This window comes from Convolutriloba macropyga, chromosome 3, assembly GCF_964194025.1.
Source record: "Convolutriloba macropyga chromosome 3, txConMacr16.3, whole genome shotgun sequence".
Lineage (NCBI taxonomy): Eukaryota > Metazoa > Xenacoelomorpha > Acoela > Convolutidae > Convolutriloba > Convolutriloba macropyga.
This window is the reverse complement of record NC_134470.1, coordinates 42,064,429-42,090,222: the sequence shown is the minus strand read 5'-3', so window position 1 is coordinate 42,090,222 and position 25,794 is coordinate 42,064,429. Positions and strand designations below refer to the sequence as shown.

At 35.9% G+C, this 25,794-nt stretch overlaps 1 protein-coding gene across 1 annotated transcript in view; it reads left to right on the top strand.

Annotated features, from left to right (window-relative positions):
• Positions 1-6,083: 6,083 nt before the first annotated feature.
• The window catches only part of LOC142336216 (uncharacterized), an 85,371-nt gene continuing 65,660 nt past the window's right edge, over positions 6,084-25,794 (top strand). The window contains exons 1-3 of the mRNA XM_075384886.1: positions 6,084-6,368; positions 23,260-23,520; positions 24,117-24,257. Coding sequence (XP_075241001.1) covers positions 6,254-6,368; positions 23,260-23,520; positions 24,117-24,257 — 517 coding nt within the window. The 5' untranslated portion in view covers positions 6,084-6,253. The remainder of the gene's footprint in view (positions 6,369-23,259; positions 23,521-24,116; positions 24,258-25,794) is intronic.

Here is a 25,794-nt window from a genome sequence, read left to right as displayed (position 1 = left end):
CTCGAGGAGGAATATTGGTATTCTACAGGTTTCTACGACTCGAAGAGGAATATTGGTATTCTACAGCTTTCTACGACTCGAAGAGGAATATTGGTATTCTAAAGGTTTCTACGACTCGAAGAGGAATGTTGGTATTCTACAGGTTTCTGCGACTCGAGGAGGAATATTGGTATTCTTCAGGTTTCTACGACTCGAAGAGGAATGGTGGTATTCTACAGTTTTCTACGACTCGAAGAGGAATATTGGAATTCTACAGGTTTTTTTGACCCAAGTCATGCTATGAACTTTTGCCTTCTGTTTTCCAACGTTGACTTCTGTTTTAAAACGTTGACTTGTTTTCGAACAATTGACTTTAAAAGTATAGTAAGTCTCATGAAGTTGCAACGCAAGCGAAAGCTCGAAACACTCCTTACATACAGATGAACATCAAAATGCTGATAGCTACATGTCCTAAATCTGACCTTTGAAACGACCAATAGCGTTGCAACTTTTTGAGACTATAGCTTGAATTGTAATGTATAGTAATTTAGAACTGATGGTAGTATTCAAGGTGAAAAGATCATTTTGAGAATTTTTGATCCCATAAAAGTCCATCCCACTTATCTAACCTACCCCCTCCCTCAACTGCTCCCCCCACACCCACATACACGCACCTACCCCCCCCCCCCCCCACCCACATTATTCACTAAAAATTGTTTTCTCACTGTATCTTGCTTTTTAATTTTTTTATAGCTGTAGCTGAGACTCTTACGAATCGAAGAAGAGTATTGATTCTTTTTTTTGGTTTTTTGGAGGAGTGTTGGTTTTTTTACCGGAAGTTCTTTTTGGTTTTTTGGAGGAGTATTGGGTTTTTTTACCGGAAGTACTATTTCTTCAGGCGGCGTTTTGACCTAATAGCTTAAGTGAGTGAAATGGGCTTGTGAACTATTTCTGAGCGAGATAAGTTTTCTGTTTATGCGCTGCGTTGAGTGAATGACTTTTTGACTTTGAAAAGTGTTTTTGAGAGATGGGCGCATATAGATGAGTTTTTAGCCGTTTTTTCGTCGATTTGGTGAAATTTTTAGAAACTTGTAGTTTGCATTTTTGTAGAAACAAGGGTTCATCAATGCTATATTAATATGTAACGCTCTGAAATTGATACAACAATGTTCTTGAGAGCCTAATGATGCCTTTCAAGTGCAAGATAAGCGCACATTTCTCAATTTTTTATTCAATATTTGGTGTTTTTTGTTAATTTCTCCTTTTTTGGATTTGTAAGCGGACTTTTTCCGTATGATATCTCAAGAACTGAATGATTGTTTTTGAAAGGACGTACTTTATAAAATTCTACACATTTGATTTTGGTTTTTTCTGTTTTATTTTTTTCTAAGTTTTTCCTTTGTGTTTTGGGATTAAATACTGTAGAACTTCTTTGAATGCACTGTCAAGGCTTTTAGTTCCGTGACTTTAAGAATTGAATTGTTTTTGTGGCGGTAAGTCTTTGAAATTCAGTGAAAATGCTTTCATAATTGAAATTTCAATAAATTGACAACTTTTTTCAAATTGTTAATGTTTCGAATCTTTGAACTGTGTTTGCATTTTTTAAGTTAGACTTGAAGACGGCTATGTAATTTTGCTGTCCCTCGAATGTTAAATAATGGGAAAATGTTGTTGACTTTATTTTTTGAAAGTTATGTTTTCGAAGACTGGACTTTAACACTATCTTAGTTTGTTATGTATTTAGCTGGAGGGAACTTCCGGTAAAATTTAGGGTGAATTGTTCATTTTGAGAATTGTGGATCCCATATAAGGCCGCCCTCCTACCTATCTAAACCAGAGACCAACCACCTACGTATCAAACTACCCTGCCTAACCCCCACACCACCTACCGCCATTGCCACCTACACGTATCCGGTATTCTACCGGTTGTGTTTTATTATGCAAAATTTTTGCTTGACCGTTTTAATTTAGAAACTTCTTTCAATTTCTCGTGACTTCCAAGCTTGACTTTGGTATTTTAGTAATTTGAATTGTGCGTATTCAGAAATTGAGTCTGTTGCTCAATTGAAACAGGTTTTAAGCGATGACCCTATATAGTCTGTGAACCGTTGAGATTAATGTCACCTACTGTCACCCAAGAGGTCGCGAGATCGATTCGCTCCCCATATAGAAGTTTGAGCACCATAAATGTTTCTCTAGCCTTTGCCCTCTCTATATTATTGGCCTCGCCAGTCGTTCGAGAGCTAATCGTCGGACGGTAGTGGGTTTATTTTACTTTTCAAAGTTTTATTACGACTAGTACGTAAGTAAATTTTGTCAATGATATGTGATATCCGATTTATATCCAGCGACGTGAGATATAAATTGCTCTCAAAGGAAGTTTTTAGCAATTATTTTGATCTTTTGGTCTTTTTTATGAGTTGCTCGCATTTCTTTGTCCGATCTTTTTGACTGTCTTTCCCATGCTTCTTGTGTGACAGAATTTTAAGGTTTGAACAGAAATTTTTCGTAGGTTTTGACCAAACGGTCACTTTAATGGCACTGTGCTCAATGAGGCGAAACTCCCTAAGCTTAAGCTAGCTCTAACCTATATTGGTTCTTGAAACTCTTTGCAGCCAGTTATACCTGTCAAACTCTTTGCAGCCAGTTATACCTCTCAAAAAGACTTCAATTCCGCTTGCTTTGATTTGTAAAAGAGAAAGCAAACTCTTCATCGGGCTAATAATGCGGTCCTCAAATTTCCTATTGTTATGCTGTCTTTTAAAGTCTGTCTGTTTATTATCGTCATCAATAAAACTGTACCCATATAATTTTTATTTCCAAACCAAGCTGTTTAATAAAATCGCGAGCTTCATTAAAGTAGTTTTAGTCAACAATCTGAACTCTACTGGGCTTGGGATAATACGTTACGTTCTTTGATCCAAGATCAATAATGTTTGAGCCAGCAACTTTTTTACATTAAAGTTTGTATTTAATTGAGTTGTGAGTGGTCGAATTAGTCAGAGGTGAGGGGACATGGAGCACTCGAGGCATCTCTGACCTCAAATGAGAATATATTGCGGGATGTTCGCCATTTCCGTGGATTTCATTGAAATTTTATGTTTTGAGCATGTTTTCAGAGGTCAGCCATAGGTTTTCTCAATGTTTAAGAGAACTGGTGCTGCAATGAAGTGTCTTGGGAAGTGATGTCCTTATTATCAAACGTCTATCTGTGTAAGGTGTTGCTCCCCTCCGTTTTTATTCAGTAAACTGAATTGTGTTGTGTCAATTTTCATTATTCACTGATTGTGTTTAAATATTTTCGTTTTCTTGAAATTGAGTCAGACTTACCTATTGCTATCACATTTAGATGGAATTGTGTTCTATTCTGTGTGTTGTATTTAATTGCTCTGAAACGAAGTTTGTAGCAATTATATTAGTCCTGTTGGTCTTTTTTATGCGATTTTTCGCTTGACCGATTTTTCGCTGACCCATTTGACTTTTCGTCCTTAAAAACGGATAAAGAGGTAGCGCCCGGCGGGAATTAAGTTTCATTAGAGGCCCTTAGCCGCGTTTAGTAGTCATGCAACTGGTTGGTGTGCTGAAGCTACCAGGAAGGCCGTAGTTTAAGGTTAAAAGGTCATTTTAGGAGTTTTTGAGCCCAAAATGTTGCAATTTTTCCTGTTTTTTTTGTCATTTTTTGAAATTTTTGATAGGATAATCTAAAATTGAGGCTGGTTCAAGTTGATAAAGGTCTTTTGCAAGACATGAGTAATTTTTATGACAATTTTGAGAGCTATATGTTTTTGTACTCCAAACAAAAACACGCAATTTTATACTATTTTTTAGTTTTTGAAAATTTTTGTCTTTTTAATTTTTTTTGGCCCTAAGTGTCAAGGAAGCTCCTTTAGGTTTTGATAATAGGTTACTGCATAGTTTATAGTGGTACTGGAATGGTTTTCATCACGAATTTTTTGCATTTTTTGACAAAACTTACAATTTTTTTGTCATTTATTGTCGTTATTCAAGTTTTTCCAGCCCCAGGGCCATGAAACCTGCTTATGGGCTTGATAAAAAGTTCTCAACTTTTAAATATCACAAAGTTGAGCAATTTTTGATGAACCTTCCAATTTTTTTCAAGTGTTTTGAAAATTTAATAGGCCTAATAGGTTTCTCCAGCCTTAAGAGCCGAGGAACCTCCTTTTTGGCTTTGATAATAGGTCACTGCATAGTTTCTAGTTGTAATGGAATATTTTTCAAGGTATTGCAATTTCAAGTTTTTTGAATATTTTCGATTTTTTTTGGCACCAGGAACGCTGCTGCATAGTTTCTAGCGTTGACAAAATGGTTATGACTATTTTAACTCGAGTTTTAGCAATATATTGATAAAATCTAAATCTTTTTTTTAATTTTCTGGAAATTATGTTTCAAGTTATCTTTATTAGCCAGTGAAGCTATTTAATGCTTGAAATAGGGATACTGGATGGTCTCTGATCTCGGATGAAGTGATCCTGAAGATATTAATATTTTGAATTTTATCAAGATTTTGTGAAAATTCGCATATGTTTTTAAAATTGTTGATTACTTCAGTCCTTTTTTCAGTTTAATGATCATTAATGGCCAACGAAACTTTTTTAAATCTTGCAGATGTGTTATTGGCAAAAGAGGAACTCCAGAGACAAAAACTGGTTTTGAACATTTTTTACCTGCGAAATGTGGAAACTTTTTAAATTTTGCATTTTTCCGTAGCAAATTGAAGATAAATGAATGAATCACAACTAATTCTCTACAAGGATCTCATCCAAGGTTTGATTATAAGCGGCTGAATAGTTTATAGAGTTAATGGAATGGTTATTAATATTTAATGACTCGAGTTTTAGAAATTTTTTCATAAAAATTATTGTTTGTTTAAATTTTCGGAAAGTTTTTGTCATGTTCCAAGTTTATGGATCGTTATGAGCCAGTTTAACTAATTAAGGCTTGAAATCGGGATACTGGATTGTCTTTTGAGGCAATGGTATGGTTCTGAAGATATTAACATCACGAATTTTAGCAAGATTTTAAAATTTGCAATTGTTAAAATTTTTGAATATTTTTGTACTTTTCTGAGTTTAACGATCATTGCTGGCCAGCGAAACTTTTTATGTCTAGCAGATGGGTTACATGAGAGAATGCCAGAGACAAAAATTGGCTATGAAAATTTTTTCTCTGCGAAATCTGGAAACTTTTTTAAATTTCGCTCTTCAGTTTTTCTATATGATTTAATTGCTAGCAAGGCTAGAGAACTTTAAGTTGCAGTGTGGAATCTCATCATGGAAGATATTCCTAGCTCTCTCTCCCTCTGTCGGCTGGGGTTACTTTTTTCTTTCACGTTCACGTTTTCGCTCTCGCACAATATCTCTCTCTCCTTAACTCTTCTGTTGATGCCGCACTTTAGCTGCTGTTATGTGGCGTGATGTCATCTTCTATTACCGCTGAACGCTCAATTATAGTAGAATTTTATGAACATATTTTTTTAAATGGCTCAACTAGTACTTTTTAGGAAATCATTGTTAATTGCTCTCAAACGAAGTTGCTAGCAATCACATTAGTCCTGTTGGTCTTTTTTATGGGATTTTTCAATTGACCGATTTTTCGTCTGGACTTCAATTGGAACTTTCGTCGTCGGAAACGGTATAAAGAGGTAGCGCACAGTGGACATTAAGTTTTCTTAGAACTTTTCAGCTCAATAATCCCCAAGTAAGCGATTCACAGAAAATCTTGGAGACTTATACTTATGGTGTTGAGGGCGGTTCTTAGATAATGATCTCACCCCGACCCCCACTTTAGCTTCCCCAATCCCCTCCCCTGCAAATCGTTCAGTCCGTAAGCCCCGTGCAGCCAATGATCCCCTCCCAACGTCCGTCCCCCCCCCCCCCCCCTCCCCCGGTGCACCTCCCGCTGCGCTCATCTCACGCCCCTTCAATTAAGCTAAAGCTAGGCTCACTAAACCGTGCTAGCTACAGACTAAGCCAACCGCTCGCCGGTCGTTTGAGAGCAATTCGCCCGACGTTTATTTCGGCGTTAACTGATTTGTACTGATACAACCATTTCACTCTTGTTGAACAGCTTTGCTTTTCAGATAGTGATCTAGAGTACTTGGATGAACTTGTAGCAGTAAAAGAAATTCCATTCTTCAGACGCTGAGCTGCTTGAATCACACCAAGTTGAGATATTGTGGTTTGTTTCCCCATTGCATACTGTTTGAGGAACAATTGCAGTGTTCCTGAAAGAGGTTTGTGATTATTGAATTGTGATGAGTGGTCGAATTAGTCAAAGGGGAGGAGGAGACGGCACCCTAGAGGCATCTCTGACCCCAAATGAGAAGATACTGCGAGATGTTCACCAACTGTACGTAGATGAGGATAACGGTTAGTTTCAGGTTCTCCATATTTTGATGGTTTGTTTGTTAGCACGAGATCTACTTATTGTTATACTCAATGGATTTTAATCCAATTAATACATGCCTCTCGTAATTTTGAAAAATCTTGAATTCTCTGAGCTTAGTGATAGAATGATTGATTTTTCATAGCCGCCGTCAGCCTCTCAAACGGCTATTATTTAGGCGATCTCCCTTTTTTACAATTCAAAGAATTTGAATTGCATTGGGGCGCTGTCTTTTTTTCATATCTGTTCAAACATTTTCATGATTTTTGAAGTCCAATTGGAGTAGTGATTTTGGTCACGCCGAAACAGGAAATGGAGCGAAAAAGCGAGTGGTTTTGTGGCGTTAATTTTCTTCGCTCTAATTTTAAAGTAGAGTGAGAAAATGGTGTTCGACAAAAATTCGCTTTCTCGCTAGTGGTTTTTTTAATAGCCGCACAGCGATAGCTGGGGCTATTATTGGCCTTTTCTTGGTTTTTACGACTCGAAGAGGAGTATTGGTTTTCATAAGGTTTTTTTTTTACCGGAAGTACTATTCGTTCAGACGATGTTTTGACCTAAAAGCGAAAGTGAGTAAAATTGCCGTGTGAACTATTTTTTTCTGAGCGAGAAAAGTTTTTTGATCATGCGCTGCGTTTAGTGAATGACTTTTCGTCTTTGAAAAGTAGCTTTTGACTGAATGGCACATATAGATAACCGTTTTTGGCCGTTGTTTTCGTCCAAATGGCCCATTTTTTGCTTGTAATTTGTTTTGTAGAAATAGTTCTTATGCGATGCTATATTGAAATGTAAACCTCGGAAATTGATACCACAGTGTTTTGCAGGGCCTGAAAATGCATTTGAAGTTCAAAATTGGCACACATTTCTTGATTTTTCAGTTAATTTTCGGCTTTTTTTCATGTAATTTCTTCATTTTTGGATTTTTCAGCGATCTATTTGTCAAAAATCAGTTAATGTAGCAACTTCCCTTTGGTAATTCATATACTTAACGCCTCTTTTTATCTCGATGTAATTTTGTTTTTATAAAATTGTGCATATCCTAATCCGATTTTGGTAGATTTTTTTCCAATTCTCAGTTTTTTGTTTATATTTTGATTTTAACTACTAGAACTAGTTTTTTTGTGCAATATGAGGGACTTTGATTTCGTTTCAATAAAAATTCAATCACTTTTTGGCGTTAAGTTTTTGAAAAACAGTTGAATTTTTTTTTCATAAATGCGATCTCAAAAATTTATTGAATATTTTTTTTTGCAAAATGTTTTGTAGGTTTGAATCCTGTTTTTTTTCTTTTTTTGTTCCTTTCAGGAGGATGGATCTTTGTCTGGGATCACTCGTTGTCTTTTTTATGTCTCGAATGCTGAACAATAAAATGTATTTGTTTTCATTTTAAAATTCGATTTTTAGCTTTCAAAAATCAGGAATTAGTCTTTGTTACAGTGTTCTTTACATTGTGTTCATATTTTTCACCTTCTAGTGTGTATCATTCTGGTTTTGTCCTGGCATCTTTATATTTATTCGTTTTTTTGATTTTTTGGTTGTTAAATATTGAATGATTTTATCCTTTTTCTTGGATTTTTGTCATTTCTTTGGTTTGCAATTGATTTTATTCATCATAATTTAGACCTGAGAGTTTGCTAGAAAACCTATTCCAAAATCCACTTTTTACCACTTATTGCAATTTTCGTTAGTCCTTGGTATTGTTTTAAAACAATTTTTTGCGTTTGATTATTATTCTGTTGCTTGTCTTTTCTTTTAATTTAATTTTTGAATTAGTATTTTCTGCCGTTTGCTATCGCGACCTTGAAATTAGAATCATGAAATTTTTGAGGGATATTGATAGCCCTGTCAGCTTTTTCAGCCTATTAGTATTCTGGCCATTCTAATTATTTCGGACTTTTTTAACGTCAGCAACGTTTTCATTAATATAAAATGGCAGCAACGTTTTCATTAATATAAAATTTTGCTGCATTTTGTTTCTCTTGGTGATAGTGGTTTAAATTTCACCAATTTTTAGAGCACACCTGGAGAGGTAGTGAGTTAATGGTTTAATACAAAAAGTTGTGGCATCCATTGCAATTACGGTTTTGTTAGTGAAGTTCGGCCGCTTCGAGTCGTTTCCGGAATTCTGCCGGCTATGTTTTTTCGTCGTCGCGATTTTTGTTACAACCATTTGACGTCACAACCACTTCAAATCTACTTTTTGTTCATTCGTTCATGCAATTTCAACTGAATTGCGTGTGTGACGTCAATTTTTGCTCTTGGTAGTGCGAGTTTTAAGTTAATTCGCGTGATTAAATTTTTGGCCACACTTGACTTACCTTACTCTCAAAAATGACTTCCTCACTTTGAAATTGACTTTTGTTTACTCTAATTCAAAGAGTTAAGGTCAAATGGCTGTGGGTCACTCTAAATGAAGGTTACTTGAGAGCAGCTAATAGAGGCAGCACTAACTTATACATATTCTTAATCAAAATTTAACATCTCAGCCTTCAATGAAAAGACTAATTTTTTTGGTCTGTCTACTGGTTTTGTTTTGATACTGCAGATCTACGAAGCTATTGCGGCTATTTTCTGGCAATCTGCCAGCTATGTTTGTTCACATGCGGCATCGCGTCGATTTTTATAGTGTTGATTTTTTGGATGGGATGTTTTTCTAAACGGTTTTCTCAATCTACGCCTAGTTTTTTTGTTTGAACCAAATTTCCATTTCTCGCTAGTTGTTTTTTGTTCACGTTTGGGATTTTGACCTTAATTTTCTGGTTTCTTTTAAATTTTTCTTCTAACACTATTAATTCTATCCTTTATCTATTTCAGATGCTGGTTCTGAGCAGATTCCCTTAAATCAAAACAACTGTTTGCAACTTTATTCTATTCGTCTAACTCTTCCAACTCCTTCATGCAACTACTTCTTCAATTATTTTAGTAAGTCAATCTAATAAACCAATCAAGAGCCTTTTCTACAATCTAAATATTCATTTTACCAATTCATAATTTCAACCAATACAAAAGTGTAATTCATATCAAATCTGGATTAGGAATTTGTATATGACACTGCGCCTCTATAAAAACAACAACGTGACTCTTTTAAGAGAACAATATAGCAATAGGTCTCTTTAAAAGAACAATGTGCCTCTCAAAAAGAACACTGCGCCTCTAAGTTTTTCATGCAAGCTTAATATTAAATTACTAGCTTAATATTAAATCACTAAGCACCTTGCAGCAACCTCCTTTTTTTAATGTGAGCTATATAAATTCTTCTTTAATGTGTTTTTTGTTTTGTTAGGCTGATTTGAGACTATTGGCCAAGTGCTGACAAAATAAGTCAACGTCGTATGATGGTTGAATCACGTCGTTGAGTTCCTCTCGTTGTGGAGCGGTCGGTCCAAGAGTTTTTGAGAATTGTTTGTCCGTGATGACAATATTCTCGGCTGTAAGTCGATTTCCAGGTTGAAGCATTAGTGTTTGCTTTTCATCTTCTGTTACAACAAGTATTTGTTGTGGATGAATTCCGAAAGAGCCCACCACAAATTTTCTCATTTTCGCATATCGTCGACCGTACTGTTGACAAACATAATTTATGAGTGAGTGTAATATCATTGAGATAATGAAGAGATTGTGCCGATAATGACAGACATTTTCCAATTGTCACTTTGTGTGAAACGGTTCTTTAGGCTGGGTCTAATACTCTGCATGTCCATTAAAATTGGTTGTGCAATTTCATCTAATTTATTTAACGAGGGTCTGATGGTCCGGAATTTCTGACATATGGATCTGTATTTCTTCAATGAACTGTTGTCTCGCTTGAGTAATAGTAGCAAAATGTAAGTTGTCGATTGCCGGAACTTTTGAGAGAAGATGTTTTAAAGGATCAGTCAGTTTAATATCCAGTTTTTGAAGCGATGTGTTATGGCACGAAAACATGTCTGCTCGAATTTCCAAGAAGGTAGTTTCCAGTTTAGTTCCGCATTGGAGTTCAATAATGCAAACTTGGAATCCTGGTAAAGCTGTTCGTTTCATTGGATCATGGTTTATTGTTTGGCTTAAATACATTTTGAAATTCGATGATGCTAATGTTATTAACCATTTCCCATTTCCCAAATTTCTCGCTTTTTCTTTTAATGGTAATTTCACAGTTTTGATTTCACACTTTTGCAGAGCAGTTAAATGATTGTTAATAAGTAGTGATCCGAGACATGTATCTTGGGCTGTTTCTAGAGAGAAACCGTTTATGCTCACGGAAAAGCTACTCGACCCGACACATCTATTAATCTCATCTTGTGAAAGTAATGCTATTTTTTGAGTAGAAGACACTGCTATAAAATCAGATTCAATGGCATACTGTGATGCGTGTCCGTCTGTTCCGTCATTAGGCATGGGTATTGGTACTGCTTTATATAAATTTAAAACTGTTGCTGCGGTAACAAATGGAATGGCTAATGTGAAGTACATCCCATTGTCAACAATGTCGACATTTTTCAAGATTTTTGTTTCATAGTAAGTTAGAATTTGAGTTATTGGTATAGCCAATGAAAGACGTTCATTCGTGTCTGATTGCCAATGGTTTACATCTCGAAGTATTTCCTCTAAATCTGATCTTGGTAGAAGTGACATGGGAATCAATTTGTTCACCATAATCATTACTGAATTGAAAATTGTTAACTTATAACTGTATATGGCGACACGGTACATTTTTAGTTCATTTAGTAAAGCTGAAAAAGATCCCAGAAGACTTGCCTGTACCTGAAGCATTTGGTCCCTTGCGTAAAACAGTTGAGAGCATGCCATTAATGCTCTTGAATTGTTTTGGATAATATCCACTGCTTTCATCAGTACCATTGTAAGATTTTTCTGCGTTTGAATAATTCGCTTTTGCACTGAGTTTACATCTTCAAGTTGCTGAGCAATTAGGTACATTTTTGAGTTAACTTCGCCTTTAACTTCCACCCACCGGTGGTTGTTCAATTCAATCTGTGATAAAGCCAAGTCGATGTCTTCACGATCTTGACTGGATCCTCCGCAAGCTCCAAAAATGCTACCGAGAGAACATGCTATTCCTGCTCCTGCTGTTACGGCTGTTGATGCGCCTAAAGCAATTAGGCCGGCTCCTCTTTTTGTCCGTTCATTATCAGTTTGTTTAGTTGTTTGCTCTTTTGTTCCAAATGTTCTCTGGATTTCTTTTTTCATGTTCAAAATGTCTAGTTGAACGGATTTGAATTCGTTTTCCGTATGACGAAGGAGGTAGTCGAAGTTTAAGCTCGATTCGTTTGTATTCATATGATCCAGCTGACAACCAAATGAGTAGTCATTCCAAGAGTTTTTCAAAAGTAACGAAAGATTTCTGAATTGATTTTCCAACGAGACATTCAGTCTTGGAAAGGGAACTTGAAATTGAATGTTAATGAATTTTTCAGCAATTAGTAGCTTTTGCTGGTATATAAAATCAATACCTTTCTGTGATTCCATTTTGTTGTCATTATAACAAATATGCACTATTATTGCGAGAAATATGAGGTATTTCCAAGAAATCATTTTGGAAGTCTTTTCTCGAGAAATTGAATAAAAAATATTTTATGCCTGTAGAAATAGACATAATTAAGTAATAAGTAGGCAATAATTTTAAGTTTTTCATGGCTTTTGAACATTTTGAGGCAATGTTAGGAAACTTTTTATGACTGCTGCTGGGTGCAATAATACTCCGGAAGCCAAAGAGGCGTTTTTGAAAGACAAAAACTCAGACGATGTTGTTCTGGCAGTCTTTATTGTCAAGCCAAGTGTTTTTTTCTTAAGGAATGTTTTGTCGGTATTTAATCGACTGTGTAACTAACAAACTTTGTCTGAGACATCCCGACATGTAGGAGTCATATGATCTCAAGCCACCCTGTTTTTGCTTGAGGAGCTCTATATTTAGTTTCGTGAACATGGGAAGTCTTAACTTTGAACTGAAGTTGCAACTATCTTCGCAAAACTTGAACTAAAAAAATTTCTAATATGTAGAGGCACATTTTTGTGAGGCACATGAACAAGGTTATTTCAATGTTAAAATTTTTCGAGTGATTTTGATTATTTAGGGGCTCCTATGTTGCGCTTGAATTGTGCACTATGCATATTCTGTATAATGGTAATGTGTAATTAAAATCCAATATTGGATTAACACGATAAGAATATTTTTAGTTTGAGAATGAAGTTTCTGTTGTTTTGTGTTCTCTTCGCTTTGAGTTCTGCATGCATCGAAGAAAAGGTATCTGACAAATTTCAAGTTCTGTGCTGCTCTGATAGAATGGTATTTATTGAAGAAGGTATTGTGGTATATGAAAGCTTCAATATCGAGTATCCTTGTCCGGAGAACGTCAACGTTGGTGAAAGCATTCATTATATTCTGTTGGTAGCAGTTGCTGTTGGCTGCTGTATCTGTTGTTTGCCCTGCTTTGTTGCTTTTGTAATAATGGCAAAATGTTAATAAATATTGTTAAACTCCTTTTTTTTAAAGGAAAAAAAATAGTAGAATTAATGATATTTTTTTTTAAAAAAAATTGATTTTTAATTGATTTTTAACGAATTTTGACGATTTTTAGATAATGGCGCAAACAAGGGCTAAATCTAATTTAGCTAGCATTCATGAGAGGATAGTAAATTTTAATGCCATATATCGTAATCCAGAAAAGCTGAAATAACTTGGCTGGGAACCCGTTCCTGTAATTGATGTAAAATTGGCAGCAACCTGGGTTGATGCTACGAATGTATTAATGTCATCTGGTTATTCGCAGTTCGTACGTAACGATTGGGTCGTTAAGCCAATTGCACTATCAAATCATCAGCTGTTTAATTTTGACAGTAATTTTGTAAACACTTTGAGAGAAGTTGATAATGAAGTCGATTTTAAAGCCGAGTTGGATAATTATTTTCACGTCAAATCAAAGGTAATACCACGTGATCGAGAGTCCAGAATTTGAGAAACTTTATTCCCTCAATGACGAAGTAAACAAATATTCCTGGTGTTACAGTTTATCCGTAGAAGGTTTGGCAAAATTTTCTGTTCCACAAACTCCTAAACAAACAAAAATCGACGGAATAGTTCAGTTTAATAGCTGGCTTACAGATGGCCATATTGAGACGGGCGGCGATGATTCAATATCGGTAACTTTGATGGGCGAAAAACTTTATTTTATCTGTACTCCTGGAACTCATTCCATTAATTTTGAGAAGTTTATACGAAATGTTGACGATTTTATGTCATTTATTGAAGCTGGTCCAGGCAATTCTTTAGTTAAATCCAATGTTAATTTTTATATTCCTGAACCGAATATATTACTTTGTCAACCTAGCTTAGCATCTCATGCTGTTTTAACTTCAAAAATTGGTATTTCTTTCGTTTGGGGCTGGGAAGCTTGTAATTTAAATGACACAAAAAGAATAGATCGTACACTTCGAAGTTTTGCGTCTGGTATTGAGCACGGTGTTTATAAGAACTTGTTGAAGTATGCTGGCTTAGACGGTGCATTGCAAATAAGCAAAGAAATAGACAAATCACGCAATTCTGGGCACAGTGGTCTTTCCGAACATTTATCTGCGTTTCAACAATCTGGGCAAAAGTATTCTGAGGGCCAATGTTCAAGTAAATGTGGGCGAAAGTCTGGTATTGCCGGTGCCAGTAAAAGATTACAGTGTAGTCTCAGATTTCCCAACAACAAGAGGAGATATCTCGAAGGACGCTCTAATAAAGAAGGTTCTTACTCGAATTCAACAAGTGTAATATTTTTTAATGTTATCTGAAATTTGGTGTTTAGAGTTGTGGAAGAAGCGTCTAAGAAAATTTAGCTGGAGGATGTGTGAGTCTACCCAAAGTGTTGACTTGTCCCAGTTATTACAAATGCAATGTATCGAACAGTGTAATGCTCTGGTTAACTCTAGGAGGATGTGTGTAGCAGTTTCAAAATGGCAAATAACAGAACTTTGTACAATATTGGACTGCAAGTCTAGCATGTGAACTGCTAATGTAGTTAGTATTACTAATTCCGCTTGTCCGTGTGAAGTGGTACATAATTGAAAGTTATATCAGTATAATGCTAAGGTTGTGCCAAGAAGCGCCTAGGATGTACTTTTTTGATTTTTGACTTTGGCTTTGAATAATTAGCATTTATTGATTAATTAATGTATTAACATTGAGAAACTTGTTGTTCATGCGTAAATATTCATGAACTTAGGTCTGTTTTTGATCTGAATCGTGTTTAATCCAAATTACCCTCAGGCTAATTTGGAATGGTTTGTTCATTGAAGCAAAACGCCACTGTTTGAAATGGTTTTTGGCAGAAGCAAATTAATTTTAAGTAGAGAATGAATAATTATAAAATAATGAAAGGTAATGAACTTATGGAGAAAGATTAATGAATGGTAAACTATTAAGATGACTGGAAATGTTGCGTTTGCTTGCGTATGCGACCGTATCGCGAGACTGTGTCTGCTACTTGTAGGGAACTTGATGATGTTGGTTTTTGTGGTTGTGGTATGCGTGTTTGGAGTGTAGGAGCTGTGTTTGCTGCCTGCTGTTTCACGTTCATGCCGCTTTTCCTTTAGCAGTTCAGCTAGATTTGAAGCTGGTAGGCTTGATGTTGTTGGAGGTTCAGTAACTATATCATTATTTTGGTCAGACTTAGGACTGGACTGCGGAGTATGCGATCTGCTGGAAAGTTTTTCCGACTGTTGTATAAAACGGAGAAGTGTCCCCTGTGTTTTCCCTGTTTTCCATTTCAGGTGTTCGTGGGGGCTCTTCTGCAGTCGTATTTTACCATTTCCGTTACACTTTTTGACTCAGGTTCTGTTGCTATTTTGGAGTATGTCGCTTGTCGATTTTTGTTGTAAGAAAAAGTTAATTCCTCTAATGCATGGTCAAAGAGGTTTGGTTCACGCAATGCCTCGGCTATCATTGGGTCTGCTTTGAATAGTTTTTCATCAATATTCTGCAGATCTTGAATTTTATATTGTGGTTTGATGGGTTTGAGTCTGACTCTATGGACGATTTGCGTATTATTTGTGTTCACTCTTCTTATTAAATAGTTACTTCGAGTTAGAACTTTTTCAATTCTGAACAATGCTGTCCATTTGCATTCTAAGTTACTTATCTTTTCATGCTCTGTAGAAAGTTTTGGACTGAGCAACATGCAATAGTCATGTAATTTTAATGGTGCAGCTTTGGCTTTTCTATCATAATATTCGCGATATTTGTTGAAAGAATTAACTAAGTTTTCTTTCGTTTGGCTAAATAATGTCGCCGTTTTGCTTTGGATATCAGAAATATAGTCATATTGGCATTGCTGGTGGTATATATTTTTGTTACTGAAGCGTAGATCTAAAGGGTTTTGCGGTATTCTGCCATGAAAGATAAGAGTTGGAGGGCAAGCTAATGTAGAATGGTAGCTAGTGTTGTGTTGGAACACAGCTAAATCTACGTATTTATGCCAGTCCCTTGGCAGTTGGTTTTCATAAATTTGTAAGTATCGTTTGAGCGGGCCATGGGACCTTTCTAAAGCTCCGATTGTTTGAGCGTGTTTAATAGTCGCATGTTCGATTTTAAATTCTAAAAGCGTTGAAAGCTCTTCTAGCATTCGCGAAGTAAATTGCGAGCCTTGATTTGTAAGTATGACTAATGGTATATAAGAATGCCGCATAAACCATTGCATTAAGAATTTACAAACTGTGTCGGCTGAGATTGAAGATAAGGGCTGTGCAAACATATATTTCGAAAATACGTCCATTCCTGTTAGTATATACGAGTAGCCTCCTGATTTTGGTAATTGTCCGACTATGTCGATTTGAAGCATATCTGCGGGTAGGCTAGTATTAGAACTAACGGGAGATAATGGCATAGTTAATGTTTCATGTTTGAGAGATTTAGCTTGTAAACATGTTAGGCAGTTGTTTATATAAGTAATAAGAAATTCTGTGTAGCCCGGGAAATAGAATTTCCTTCGGAACTCATGAATGGTCTTTTGTATGCCTAAATGTCCTTTAAGCTTAGAGTTGTGAATTCGGTATATAAGTTCTGTTCGTAGTTGTTTTGGAATGACAATCTGTTTGATAAAATTCTTGCCTGAATGGTCATAAAATTTTCGGCAAAGTATGTTTCCATCAAGGATTAACCGACCAAGTTGCTCATGATATTTCTGTAGGTCATATGAACCATACATGCTTATCGGTGAATCCTTTTTCCTTAGCCAGTTCAGTGCTTTCTGAATATCTTTGTCCTTTGACTGTTCATTGAACATATCAATTGATTTTAAGCACTCACTCAATTCAAATTTATCCAAGGGGTTTTCTTCCGACAATTTGTTTAAACTCTGATCTTTCGGCTCAAAGAAGGAGCTTAAATGAATTGTGGTACAAGTTTCCTCACTGTCAATAGTTATCAGAGGAACGTTAACGGCTGTTATTAAAGCTGCAAGGCTATTGTCTGGTGTTTGTGCTAGTACTTCAATTTCAATGTCTTTTACAGGAATTCGATCGCTCAGTTTCAGTTTGAGCTTGGTGCTAGGGTTAACATGAATGCGTGAGAGATAATCTGCGGCTGCGTTAGCTTTGCCAGAAATATGTCCTAATACAAAGTTAAAAGATAATACATAGTCAACAGCGTTCCATAAGTTTCTCGGTAATTTCTTCGTCTGGAAGAAACGTGTGACACTTTTGTTATCTGTTAGGACTATTACTGGTTTAGTTGAAACTCCCCATATGTAATGCTCAAACGACTCAAAGGCTAAATATATTCCCAGGAATTCTTTAGCATAAATTGAGTGTTTAAGTTGCGCAGGCGAAAACAAATGGGAACCAAAGGAAACAGGTGCGTAAGTTTTATCCTTGCTTGGTTCTTCAGATTCTAAATTGTCTTCAATTAGTAGGATAAAACCTGCAGCGTAAAAGCTGGCGTCACAAACGATTATGAATTGGCAACCTGGTTGAGCTAATTCTAACGACATTGAACAAGCTTTAATTAAATCTTTTTTCAGAGTAGCCAGGGATTCGTGATGGTTGTTTGTGATGTTAAATTGAGTTTCTTTTCGCAACAGTTTGAAGAAAGGGTGCAGTTTTAGTGCAAGATTTGGTATACATTTTTGGAAATATTGCATAAATCCGATTAATCGGCGAACCTGTTTTATGGTTTTTGGCATTCTAACATTTTCAAGAAACTTTTCAACTTTCGGTTTGTTAGGACTAATGCCAGCGGCAGATACAACTTGTCCAAGAAATTGGATCTTTGGAATACCAAATTGGCATTTTTCGATTGACAGTTTAAAACCCAAATTTTGAATGCATAGAAAAATCTGTTCCAAATTATCGATCAACGTTCTTCCATCTTTTGCGCCACTTCCCAAGTCATCAAAATAAACAAAACACTTATCACTAGCAACACATGACTGTAAATGCTTACTCACACAAGAGCTGAAAGCTGTTGGTGATCGGCTGAGTCCTTGGGCTAGTCGTTAGAACGCAAAGGTTCTTCCTCCAAAGTTAAAGGCCAGAAGTTGAACACTCAAATTGTCCGCCATTTGCATAGAGAAATAAGCTTGGCTGCAATCCATTTTTGCGAAGATCGTTTTCCCTGCTAGATGCGCAGTTGCGTCGGCCATTGTTGGTATAGGATAATTATGGTTGTTATAATCATGGCGTAGCAAGTGGTTTATGAGTCTAAGGTCTATTAAGATTCTCAGTTTTCCCGATGATTTTCTCTGAGCAAAGACAGGAGACGAGTATCGTGAGAAAGGTAGAGTGGTAATGATGTCGTAGTATTGCATAAGAGCTAACTCTACAATCAGTTCTACTCTGAGATGTATTGGTGTTGTGGGGTTTGGTGAGTAAATTGGGCTATTATGTTCGGGTGTTAGTTTAACTGGACAGTCCGTGTTTTTTCCAAGATCTAATCTGTGTCGAGCAAGTATTTTATGATGTTGGACCAACAAGTTTTCCATAAGTTTCTTTTGCTCTTGAGAAAATATTGAATCAGTCCAGTCAAATTTGGAAAGAAACGTTGCTCTACTTTCTTTATCCGTTGTGGGGTCTAATTTTTCATCCGCTCTTAATTTTACAAGTGTCATTAATTATTTTCCAAACTCCGGTAAGCTTTGAATTGTCATGACAGTTCTCAGGTGTTGGGAACCAAAAGTTGTCTGTCGGCACCCATGTTTGAAAGATTGGTTTGTTTTGATTTTCACGAAAAACTTTGTTTTCTGTAATTGACGATAGAACTGATGGTTCAATAGGATAAATATAGTTCGCTTGATTTGGCGTTAATAAAATGATTTTTGCTATTCGTGTTCGTGGGTTAATAGTAACAGTAAAAGGGTTTAGATTTAGAATCCCAATTTTAGTTCTCTGATGGTTATCAAGTTTGTTTATTGACGAAGTAACACATAGGCATGATTTTTTCTCGAACAGGGAAGACGGCTCAATTATTCCAATAGCGTTTTTAAATGCAATATCTGGTTTGAAAATTGACACTTCAACAATATCTTGATGGTTTGGTTTCAATCTTATTTTACTAACCGTGATGACTAATTGCTGTCTTGGGTTAACCTGATGTCCTATGGAATTAAGACTCAAGGTAACATCTGGAAAGTATAGTAATTTCTTTGACGGATCAATAACAATTCGATTTTTGATAAAGAACGGGTTTCCTAGAATTGCAGTACTCATTTGATCAAGAATGAGAACTTCTTCGCTATAAGTATTCAATCCGACATTTAGGTCAATGATAACTTTTCCCAGTGCTCGCACTTTTTTGCCATCAGCCACGTATACTTTTTCAGGAAAATTGTTCGGTAGTTGAGTAACACATGCTGGCTTATTTAGTTTAATTTTTTGTAATATAGTTTGTGACAGTGCACTTGAAAATGCTCCAGTATCAATTACTATTTTAAAGCAGAATTTGTGAAAGTGTAATGGTAAATAGAAAAGATGCGTACCCGTTATCGGCACTGAATTATGACTACTGTTAGCTAGTGCTGTAAGAAAAGGCTGCTGCTGCGTATTTAGTTTTTTGGGATCGTATCGAATGGCACGTGTGTTCCTCGCTGTGGTGCTGGTTTAAACCAACATTGACTTTGTATGTGGCCCCGTTGACCACAGTTCCTACAGATAATTGGACTGTATCTGTAACCACGCCCACGTTGGTTGTAGAAACTACTGCCAGCGTGACCGAATTGTTGTCGTTGGATACCTTGATGGTTTGAAGGTCTGTTATTTCCGCGGTTTGAGTTGAATTGAATTTGCCGTCGGCCTCGAAGATTACCTCTGTGAAATCTCCTATTATTTGATCTGTCCACAGAGACTTGCATCTTGTTCATTTGTTTTCCAAGTTCTGACTTGACGCCAAATTTTTATTAGCAGCCGCGATGTTGTTTAATACTGTGCAATACTTGAACTATTGTCAGTAATAGCATTGAATCCTGTGGCCTGTGCTTCTTCATCTGGTAAGATACTTTTCAATGTTAGTCGTTTTGAGACTGATGCACATAAATCGGTTACCGTTGTTGTTTCCGGTTGCATTAACAATTTGAGTCGAATTTGTGTAGGCATTCCCGAAATGAATGCGTCTCGTATTCGCCTTGTTCGTTCAGCCGAATAGTCATTTCCTCCTGAATCTGCAAACGCTATATTAGCAAGTCTTGTGACGTCTGTCAGAAAATCTTCAGGCGTCTCCTTTGATTGATTAAATTTTCGTTCTTGGAACTTTAATTTGTAGAGCTCCACACGATTTGCACTCAAGTATCGATTTTCTAGTGATTGTAAAGCATTGTTTATTGTGTTTTTACTGGCAGCCGGTAATTCCAGAAAATAATTTAGAGCACCACCTTGTAAGTGAAGTTTTAAAAATCCAACTTGCTGGGCATTCGGTACTTGGGCAAGTGCGATAGAAGATTCCAGTTGCTCACGGAATACTCTAAAATCTTCTGTAACCGCTCCCGTAAATAGATTTAAGTTAACGCTTTGTGGCGCTGCTGCTGGTGGAGGTGGAGCAATTCCTCTTATTGCTGTTGCGATAGCATTTGCAGCTGCTGCAACATCTGCCATTTTATCAAGGTTGTAAAAATCTTCTCAGAAGACAAAACTATCACTAAAAATTTCTGAACTGGAACAATTGAAGGATAATTTAGATATTGATATTGAAAAATGTTTAAAGAAATAAAGAAAAAGAATTTTTCGAAAAGTATTCAAAATTTCAAGAAGAACAATTTGGGGAAAAATGATAAGTCAAGTATAGCAATTAATCAAATTTGAAGCTCATCTGGGGGTTTAAGTCAATTGTTATGTTTGCTAAATCCTGATAAAATTGAATGGAAGTCGGGGCAAGTGGTATCCGTAAAATAAAAGCATTTACGATTATCAATTGTATAAATTAAATGTAAGTTTGTAGAAGTAGAATTAATATAACTATTCAATAGTCCTTCTTTGTCGCCAATTCGTATTCTAAGTTTTTTCCGTCGCACACTAACAGTTTTAAACATTTTGAAGCGAAAGCTATGTGTTTTTTAAGAAATCATTTTTCAACTTGTGAATCGTGAATGTATATCTTTCTGCTCTTTTCCTGTCACCATCTTCTAACACTATTAATTCTATCCTTTATCTATTTCAGATGCTGGTTCTGAGCAGATTCCCTCAAATTCAAAACAACTGTTTGCAACTTTATTCTATTCGTCTAACTCTTCCAACTCCTTCATGCAACTTCTTCTTCAAATATTTTAGTAAGTCAATCTAATAAACCAATCAAAAGCCTTTTCTACAATCTAATTATTCATTTTACCAATTCATAATTTCAACCAATACAAAAGGATAATTCATATCAAATCTGGATTAGGAATTTGTATATGAGAATTTTTGATCTAATTTTTTTAGAAACTGTTTTACCAATTCACTCATAGTCCATTCTAGGTCTAGTTTTTTGTGTAGTCAATGAAAATTCTTTGAATTGTACGTCAGGACTTGTCCTGCCATGTTTTTTTTAACTCGCTTTTCTTTTTGAGCACGTTTTGCGTTTTACATACATAAGTCACGATTTTCACGTTTGACTTCTGACTCACCTCACTCACTGTTGGTTTTCCCAATTCACTCATAGTCCGTTATAGGTCTAGTCTTTTGTTTTCTCAATTAAAATTCTGAATTGTACCTCGGGACTTGTCCTGCTCTGTTTTTTTTTTAAATTCAATTCACATTTTGATTACGTTTTTTTGTTTTCCATGTCACGATTTTCACGTTCGACTTCTGACTTAACTCACTCACTGTTTCAACTGAATGGATTCTAATTTCTTTCACACATTGAATAACGCAATGTATTGAATACGGCAAATGTCAAGAGCAAAATCAAAGGAAACATGATAAACCGATAAAGCCCGGTCATAAAGTCATAGTGAATAAGGTTATCAATGTTCATTAGAGCGATTGCTAGCTGATATTTGTATTAAGCCTAATAGTTTTTAGTTTAGAAGCTGAGGTATGTATAGGTTTAGAATCTAAGTGAAACTGTGCACTAAGCTAGATCAATTTTTAAAACTTAGGAAAAAAGTTTGTCAATTTCACTCTTTTTTCGTTTTCTGTTTCAATCCCGATGTGCGTTTAGCGCGTCAACGGCGGCTTTTTTCCGGCAATCTGCCGGCTATGTTAAACACTTTCATTCTAAGTTTCTTGTTCGAGCTGCTCTCATCTTCCTCAGTGGGCTATTATAGCGGCCCTGTATCTTGTATTCTTCTTCAAATGTCTATAGCGTTTGCTTGAGTTCGATTGTTCAGATTAATGGATTTAGTTGCTTTCGTTGCCTTTCGATATATTTGATATTAATTTTGTTGTTGTGAAAGATAAGTCAGTAATTTTGCGCAAATTTTGACCGATTTTCGACTTTTTGCATATTTCTTCTAATTTTGAGCTTATCGCTATATTTTTTGTTCATTTCTTTTTTTAGATCCTGGTTTTTAGGTTTTTGTCCTTAAAGGTGCCATTGAATGCTAAACAGGAGTGAAATAATTAATACAAATTTCTTATTTTCGTTCTTCGCATTTTTTGTTGTTTAATATATTTCTGCTAATTGTTGAATGAGTATATACCCGAGCAAAAGCATTAAAAATATTCTCAATTTAATCACTGATAAGTAGAATCTTGTGGAGAATTTTGGTTGATGTTTTCCTTCATTTCTCCCTTTCCTCTGTTTTCTCTATCAACTGTTTTTGTTGATTTTTCTGTCAACTGGTAGTTCTTTATTGAATGAAAATTATTCGTGTCGCAAGATTTTTGCAAGTAGTTGGAGTTGCAATTTGTAAAGAAATTTTTGCGAGATGTTTTATCAGTTTTTGTTGTCTTATACTTTTCTATTGTTAATTTGCCTGTTATTGTTTCTAAATGACCGGAATAGTTAATTAGCAGGTTCATTATGTTGAAGTTAGGGTGGTGAATTTTCAGCTTCAAGTTTCTGGAATTTTTCCGGCTATGTTTTTTACTTCGTCGGTTAAGAATTTATTTCGCTTTAACTCCTTTAGCCGCTTTTTCGAAAGTCTTAGTTACCATCTCTAATGCTTATTGGTGCTGATATTAGCCCCTGTTTGTTTGTTTGTAGTTTCAGGCAACTGAATTCGTCGTAATACGGATAGTGACTCTGAAGGCGTCCTAATTGTGAACTCATTTTTTAAAAATGTTGCTTAAAGTTGCCTAGAAACTACAAACAATATGTCAGTTTCCGTCAGTTTTAAAACAAGATAAGAAAATTATCAACTCAGTGGGCGTGAAAAAAGAATACGTTCAAAATATTCCCTTTTTTTGGCGTTGTCCATCTATATCACCAGCTGCTATTAGAATTAGAACCTAAAACAATGTGGATGCTTGAGAGAGAATCTGCCGATGAAATTTCAGGGCTGGTCAGAATTGCGAGATCGTTTGGCATTGAACTGTTAGCCCCCAGGAAAAAGATTACAGTGTTACTGATTGGGAACCATTCGGCTGGCAAGAGTTCATTCATCAATTGGTACATCGAAGAGCATATCTTGAAAACTGGTGTTGCAATTGAGACGCAAGGCTTTACATTTGTGACCAGTGGGAGAAAGCGGGAATCTCTGCAGGGAAACGCGTCACTTCATTTGAATCCATACTTCAAACCTCTACAGGAGATGCCAGGTAGATGGTGATATGAATTAGAATAAATTAGAACAGATTGCAGAAATGAGAATTAGTGCAGAAAAACAACAGTATGTATCCAGCTATGTTAATGCCTCCAATCACAACTTTTTCGTTCTTACCTGACCTAAGTTGGGAGAACAAAAGCATATTGTAATAGAGGCCTACTTCTTGTTGTGAAGAAAAGAAACGGGCTGCTGATATTAGATTAACTAAATTGCTAATATGTTGTGTTGAAGACTAACATCATAACCAAGTTAATTGTCAATTGATTTTGGATCTTTGAAAAAAAGAATTAGTGCTGAGTAGTACAAAATTGTGGGGTAGACCCAAAGTACGCTGAATCAATTTTGCTCCAAATATTTTTAACACTGTTATGCGTGTAAGCCACCATTCAGTGCTCAATGAAGCATTCGGACCTAATTGTTTTTCATGTTATTTTGATTTACACTCATCTGGCTCTACGGAAATCCGATGTAATTTGAGTCAAACGAACATTGTCAAACCAAAAAACTTATTTTGCTCCTGCTAGTAATTGTTACTTTTTGATTTGTTAAATGAAGGCCTTGTTTCAATTAATGTTTTTGCTGTTTCAGGAGTGATAGAGAACTTGTCGACTGAGATCTCGACTTCGAGGAATAAGAAATTCACTCTGGTCAATTTTTTGGATACTCCCGGACTCACAGACGGAGACATGAAGTATGACTTCGACATTGACAGAGCCATACCATGGCTAGGTCGGTTGACTACTCTTCTAGTTAATGTTAAAAACGATGGGTTTGGCTGTTATAGCTATAGACTCAAAATATGATGAATAGTAGCATATCAGCAAAGTGGAAAAGTTAAATTTATTCGGAACGATGACAGTATAGAAATCAAATTTAATCAGAGTTTATGACAATGCTCAATTTCGGTTCGTTGAACAATGTGGATAAATATTTATACCATGTCTCTAATAAATACTATTCATCAGTGCGCACTGCAGTTCATTGGCTTCAATAAACAAGAAAAATCTTTGAGCAGAAAACAACGTTTTTACGGGACTCACGCTCGGTATAACACCTAGCAATAACCGCATTGAAGGAGCCCTTATTGGAAAGGTAATTGTACCGATGACTGTCTTCTAATGGCTTAGTACTTAGCAACAGCACGGCAGAGATCTCTTCTTTGTTACATGGGAAGTCCCCTCGACTGACATTCAACGAACCCGCATTAATAAAACACAGTCAGCGCTCTGTAATTTTTTTTCCATAATTTTTCCATAGAATTACCATATTCGCGAACATAATTTTAAAGACAGTACAAAAGATCTTTACGCTTTCAAAATAATCTGAAAAAAATACCGTGAAAACTTGCCAACGTTAAAAATTTGCAAGAAGCAAAACTCAAACACCAAACTGGTGTGTTAAAATTTGCAATAAGCAAAACTCAAACACAAAACTTTCAAACTGCAGACTCTGACAATCATCTCACCTAGAAAAACTCCCCAAGGGCTCATTTCACAAAACCAGTCATAAAATTCAAGTATTTGAAATACATGGGATTTCCAAGCGCATCCCACGTCAATCTTGAACGAGTTTCTGGGCTATCCAACGAAAACTGACCAAAATTTGAAGGACTTCTACGAACAAGCAATTCATTCTGCTGAATTCCAGAAGCAAACTTCAACGTGCACGATACATGCTTTTTTTACCCAGCCGGAAATACCCCAACCGCTACTTTAAACTCCCAGAAAACAACAAAAACAATCTCCATGATTCACTCGGGCAGCTACAACACAGGTACGCTGGAGCAGATCAAAGACTAAAAGAGAAAAAAGAGGAGGAAAGACTGAAGAGAAGGAAAGACTAAAAACAGTTTGATCCCTGCCTGCTTTTCCAAGCTGAGAATTTAGCAACCAGAGTGTTTTGAAATATATTTCAAAAGGAATACTCAACGACCATTCCAGAAAAAGAATTAAAAGATTTCCTATTGCCATAAGGGAAACGAAAAGGAAATTCCCCTGACTGCAAAGAGAGAACTTTAATCATATAATTCTAATCACCATATAATTCTAATCTACGCAACCAGGGAAATTTTTCGATATATAATCATTGAATTTCATAATTCTCATCACCTATTTAAAATTTTAAAAACTCAATCACTCAAAGTACTTTCCCACTGAATGTTAGCAGCAGCCTTTCGCAATATGAACCATTGAATCTTTCATTACACTCCTTTTATTTTTAACGGATATAACAGAATAATGTATTGCATTTGTTTAGACCAAGAATC